General features: G+C 46.6%; 1 protein-coding gene across 1 annotated transcript in view; it reads right to left on the bottom strand.

Moving 5' to 3' along the window:
• Window positions 1-2,891: 2,891 nt before the first annotated feature.
• Window positions 2,892-6,000, bottom strand: part of CCNF (cyclin F) — a 64,057-nt gene continuing 60,948 nt past the window's right edge. Inside the window, exons 18-20 of the mRNA XM_056866572.1 lie at window positions 5,364-5,488; window positions 4,564-4,733; window positions 2,892-3,349 (exon numbers count right to left, since the gene is read on the bottom strand). Coding sequence (XP_056722550.1) covers window positions 2,892-3,349; window positions 4,564-4,733; window positions 5,364-5,488 — 753 coding nt within the window. The remainder of the gene's footprint in view (window positions 3,350-4,563; window positions 4,734-5,363; window positions 5,489-6,000) is intronic.

Raw genomic sequence — 6,000 nt, 5'->3', positions numbered from 1 at the left:
GTAACCCTCTCCTCCAACACATTTCCAAGGCATCTACTTTCTTCCTATACGCTTCCTTCATTGTCCAGCTTTCACACCCATACGTAGTAATAGGGAATATGATGGCATGAATTAACTTAATCTTGGCGGCCCATGACACATCCTTACACTTAAGGATCTTTTCTAGCTCCTTCATGGCCGCCCTTCCCAGTCTCAACCGCCTTCTGATTTCTTGGCTGCAGCCTCCCTTTTGGTGGATGATGGAGCCAAGGAATAGAAAGCCTTCAACAATTTCGATTCCAGTCCTACCAACGGGTATTGTATTTATCCAAATGCAAGACTGGGCTTTCCCCCAAAAGGTATGCAATCCACAAGGGGGGAAAAAAAAGGAGAAAATGACTTTGCATTCAGATACAAGTTGCAGTTATGTCCAGCAACTTTGTGGCTAATTATTGTCAAAGGCTTTCATTTGTACTTATTGATTGTACTTATTATTGTCGAAGGCTTTCATTTTTTCATTTGTGGCTAATTATATGCATGGGAGGTTTTGCTGCTCTCTAGATGAACGTTTTCCCCCATCCAAATTCTTAAAACTCAAAAAAAAAAAAAAAAAAAGCCCCCATGTAGTTTTGAGATTTTGGATGGGGAAAATGCGCATCCAAAGAGCGGCAAAACCTTCCATGCGTAAACGGCCTGTGTATGTATAATGTTTTTGAATGAGGCCCTCTTATATTTGAGGTTGTCTTCCTTTTAAGCGAATACTTTAGTCCAACCCCACTGAGAAGCAGTAAAACTCACTGTACCCTACACATTTAGTCCAGTCTGAGGGGTTAGACTAGCGTAACACTGCATAGGATACAACCTACATAAGCGTTGATTCCCCCATTGTTTTTAACTGCATTAGGATGCAATGGGTTTAGGAGTAATTTATAGGATTACATTGTAAACAGAATAACAGAAACACAGGTCACTTTATGAAGAAGAGATGGGCTTTATTAAACTTGGAACAAGGTTGAAATTTGTATTAAATAAAGACTAGCTTTCTTTTCTTCCCGTGTATTCTTCAAACACAGTCTTTGTTATCAACCTCTTTTCCCTCTCCCTTGCAAAAGGACTGTGCTAGAACAGTAGGATGTACACCTTCATTCTTTCTCCCAGGAGAATTCACAGTATATTTTAATACGCATTCTTGGTGCAAAATATAATGAACACATAGTATGTTATTGGTATTAATCAACAGGTCTATGAAACTCCAAGGAATTTTTTGAAAGTTAAAAGCGACTGGGCAGCAGCAGGAGAGTTTAATCAGGCTCCTTTCTTGGATTTTCAGCTCATGTTAAAAACCCACATTCTTAGTAAAAAATTAGCAGCAGGGTTTCAGAGTCCCCAAGTCTTCCCACATCACCTACGACCTGATCCTTTTAATTTGAAATGCCGGGGATCGAATCAGTTCAACTGAGATCTTCCCTTTCCCCAGCATGGCAAAACAAAAGCGACGTCCAAAGTTGTCATGCGCCAGTTAAAGATACAAGACATGCACGTGCCTTTAAGCAGGAACTTACCAAAACCTCTCTCTGCCATCCCAAAAAAGAGTCAGGAGTCCAGCGTTTTATAAAAACATGGTTTCTTTGTTTTTTTAATAAAAACATGGTCACTAGCCAGCATAAATTGTCACTGACATTACCTCCTTTATATATAAAAAAAAACACAAACGGAAACTGTCCAGTGTTTCTCAAGTCCTTGTAGTCATTCCCATCACACGAGATTGTGTATCTTGGCATACAGTCTAAAGAGGCATCATTTTTAGAAGGGACCAGGGCCTTATTCTGTGCCCCTAAAGACGGAACACAGGCCCCTGTTCAGAAGTTTTCTTACACCTTTACAACAGCCAAAGAAGGCTGCGGGGCACACCATTTGGTCCATGTTTTTCCTCACGTACTGACACAGAAGGGAAGTGGTTACTCCAGAGGAAGAAAATCCAAGCTTGAACGCCGTCTTAGTGTCGTCGACTCTTTTGCAAAGGATAATTCATTCCGCAGATTCTTAGAGCGATAGAGCTACACCGGGCAGTGGCGCGCCAAGCGTCGTTCAAAACCTCCTGTTGTGCTCACAAACCTCATTCAGGTTAAGTTCAAAATCGTCAGCTGCTTCCCCCACACTCTGCGGTCCCAATTGCAGAAGCCCAGCCTTACATTGGAGCAAGTCAGACACCAAGAATCTCAATTTTTTTTTTCTGTAAGAGCACATAAAATCTGAACAATGAGTAAGAGAGAAGAGGAACATAAAAGAGGGCTAGAAAGAGGAAAAACCAGATGCAGAAGGGTTTCCAGCACACCATCAGGACAGAATTCATCTGTATGATTCCTCCTAAAGTTAGCAGTTTAGCACCTGACCTTAATTTTTTAAGAGAACTTCATCTGTAAAACAAAGGCATTATAAAATTCACACGGGACTCTGGAAGATGCTGTTTCGAATTATCAGTCTGCAGAGAGAAAAGGCACAAAAAACCAGTCGGCATATCCCAGTATAACACAAATGAACAAGCCGCAAGTTTGGGGCTTTGAGACGTGGGCCAGATCTTGCAGCGGCAAAAGGGGTTTGGGCAGGACACTCATTTGGCACAAGTCGGGAAGACGTCGTTTGCATAGGGTGGGAAAAGCGGGATTCTCCCCCGCTTTCCCCAAGGCACTTTGAGATGGCGAGGTAACATACCACTGGCACAGGCAACCAAAGGGAGGGGGGACAGAAACTCAGGGACATCCTGAAGTAAACAACAGTGGCAAACAGGGCCGCACAGCTTACAACCCACTGTGCTTGAAGGCCAGCCCGGCGACCATTTTATGGCGCCCAACCAGCGGCTCAACGAGAACGTCACGTTTCCCCGGACTGGCCGAAGAAACGGCGCTGGCCCCTCAAAGGCTTATGAAGCCCAAATTCATCCTTTCCGCTTCACTGTACTCAGCCATGTTTTTCCTCTTCACCCGCCTCCGGCTGCTGTTCTTGCCGGGCCTAGTGCAGACGGAAGGCAAACATGGTTTTGCATCCCGAGGTGGAGGGAGGCCTCGGTCCTTCGCGGGGCCCGGAGGCCGCGCTGAGGTAGTTTTGGGAGCCGCACCGAAGGGGCAGTTCATGGCAAGAGGAGGGGTGGCGCTGCTGACGGAGGAATACCCGGAGCTGGCTTCCAGAGTGGTTTCTCGGAGGGTGTGGCACACGAGCCACCTCTTCGCCCCACCTGGCGGGTCACTTGGTCGCAGGTCGTGTGCAGATCCATCCTTAGCAAGGCACTCTTCGTCACTGGAGTCGTCACAGCAATGGTCTTTAGGATCCACGTAGACTACAGCGACGTCCAGGACCCCGCTGGGAGCTGTAACTGCAGCCGGGGTGGGGGGAAATACACGATATGGGTAGCCGCACAAACCTTTCTGAATTCAAACTGATTACACGAGATGAGTCTCGAATGCCTGGTTATTTCATTTCTCCAGTTCCGGCTGGGTTATTTCCCTACCCTATAGCACAGCATTCGCATATGACACTCAGGCAGTAAAGAAGAAGAGTTAATTTTTAAATGCCAACTTTCTCTACCACTTAAGGGTAGAGAACCAGTGTACAATCCCCTCCCCTCCCCACCACAGACACCCTGGGAGGTAGGTGGGGCTGAGAGAGCTGTGACTAGCCCAAGGTCACCCAGCTGGCTTCGCGTGTAGGAGTGGGGAAACAAATCCGGTTCACCAGATTAACGTCCATCACTCATGGGGAGGAATGGGGAATCAAACCCAGTTCTACAGATCAGACTCCACCGCTCCAAACCACCACACCACACTGGCTTCAGTAAAACAGTTTGACACTTTAAAAACCTGTCTTTTGCTAGACAATGTATACAACCGGTGTGTGTGTGCTTTTTCTGGGGTTTGGCAGATTGCATATTTCTTTGAGGTAAGCTATTAGCTACTTCTATACCCCCCCCCCACATATCAGGAAAAAACACTTTGAATGCTCCCCTTTCCCAAAACAAAAAGGAAAAAAAACTTGCCTGTATGTTAAGAATTGGCATGACAGGAAAAGGATTCTATAATTTTTTACATGCAGGGTTTTTCCCCCTCCTTATTGGGTTTGGGAAGGCAGAAGGGGGAACATTCAAACACACATTCCCTAGAATCATTGCTTATCACTTGATTTGCACGGCATAAATTTAACACACACCCTGACTTTCCATACCTTTGGTGGGAATTAAAAAAAAGGTAAAGGTCCCCTGTGCAAGCACCGGGTCATTCCTGACCCATGGGCTGACGTCACATCCCGACGTTTACTAGGCAGACTTCGTTGACGGGGTGGTTTGCCAGTGCCTTCCCCAGTCATCTTCCCTTTACCCCCAGCAAGCTGGGTTCTCATTTGACCGACCTCGGAAGGATGGAAGGCTGAGTCGACCTTGAGCCGGCTACCTGAAACCGACTCCCGTTGGGATCAAACTCAGGTTGTGAGCAGAGCTTGGACTGCAGTACTGCAGCTTACCACTCTGCGCCACGAGGCTCCTATTGGTGGGAATAACAATACAAAACAACAACGGAAACAAGGCAAAAGCTTTACCGTCCCCTTCCTTCTCTCCTTCGCTTTCTTGATCTCCTTCATAACCCGAGCAGGAATCCAAGCTCCAGTCTAGGAAGTCGTCCAGAAGACTCTCCTCCTGGTTGGACAGCTCAGCAGTGGGGGTCGTAACGAAGCTGCCCCGGTCTTCCTGGATGCTGTCTTCCCTTCTCCTGTGCCAAGAACACCGTTGTTAGTACAGATTCACCAAACGGTAATTACAAATAAATCAGAAACTGAACTGTTCCTAACTGGCATTTTCCATCCCAAAGGAGGTTCCCAAAGCATCTTTACAATACAAAATGCTCCACGTCCTGTCAATAATGATAGCACCACAGCCACCAGAAGTATTAAAAAGTAAAAATTTTAACCACCACCACAGAAAGAAAGCCCACCCAGAACAACAATGATCTAGAGGAGCTGAAAGACAAGATCCAGAAGGAAAGCAGAAGAATCAACCAAAGGCCTAAGGGAAGCCATCGATGGGAATGAACGCATGCACGTAGAAGACAATAGATCAGGCTTTCCTTCATGGGACCAACACCCAACACAACAAGGACGCAGCTGTTTTCTTAGGGTGCTTGCTACCAGTTACCAGCCTGACTCCCCACACAAGTTCAGAAGAGACCATCTTGTTTTCGCTGCGCTTCTCTCATCTGTACTGGGCAACCCCACAAAAAAAGGCAAGACTATAGACGAGTAGCTGAAAATCTTGACAAGAGAGGAGCTGAACCCCGCTGGCGCCTGCCAGACGGATCTGCCAAGCACAGAAGCAACAGTCCTGATGGGAAGAGTCCGCTTACCTTTTAGTTCTCTTCCCTGATGGAGAAGCAAGGAAGGTTTCCACCATGCTCGCGTGCCAAGAATTGGGCTCTGGGTCTTCCTGCTTCACTCCCAGCAGCGAGCAGAGCTGGCTGTAACTCATCACCTACAATTAGAGGCACCCGGTGAAAATACCACCACCTCTGCCGTCCTCCCCGACCCAAAACGTTCTGCTTTTTGCTCCCTTCCCAATAAGTCTGCAAGCTGGTATCAGGAGAGGCAACCTATCTTTAGACACAGGAAAGCATTCACCCTTGCTAGATGCCAAGCTCTTCCCTCGGCGGTTCTGGATGGGAGATACAGACAGGTTCCCTTGGAGGATAGGGTATGTCCCTGTGTTTTGAGGGAAATCGAAACAATGGAGCACGTTCTACTATACCAAGAGGTTTGTTCTAAGTTTATCTCCCCCTGGCTTAGCAGGCATCCTGGCCATTCAGGGGCAGGGTATACTAAAATGTTGCTTACAGATGAAAATCCACAGGTTACAGCAGGAAAGGCAAGGTTTTGTGCGGCAGCCTGTAGAATCCGCCAGACGCTGCTGAGAATCTCAGTATGCCAACTATCTTAATGGGTTAATATAAATAGCTTATAATAATTGTGCAAATAACTGTTTACAAT

The sequence above is a fragment of the Euleptes europaea genome, chromosome 21, assembly GCF_029931775.1.
Source record: "Euleptes europaea isolate rEulEur1 chromosome 21, rEulEur1.hap1, whole genome shotgun sequence".
Classification (NCBI taxonomy): domain Eukaryota; kingdom Metazoa; phylum Chordata; class Lepidosauria; order Squamata; family Sphaerodactylidae; genus Euleptes; species Euleptes europaea.
This window is presented reverse-complemented; position numbering and strand designations above follow the sequence as displayed.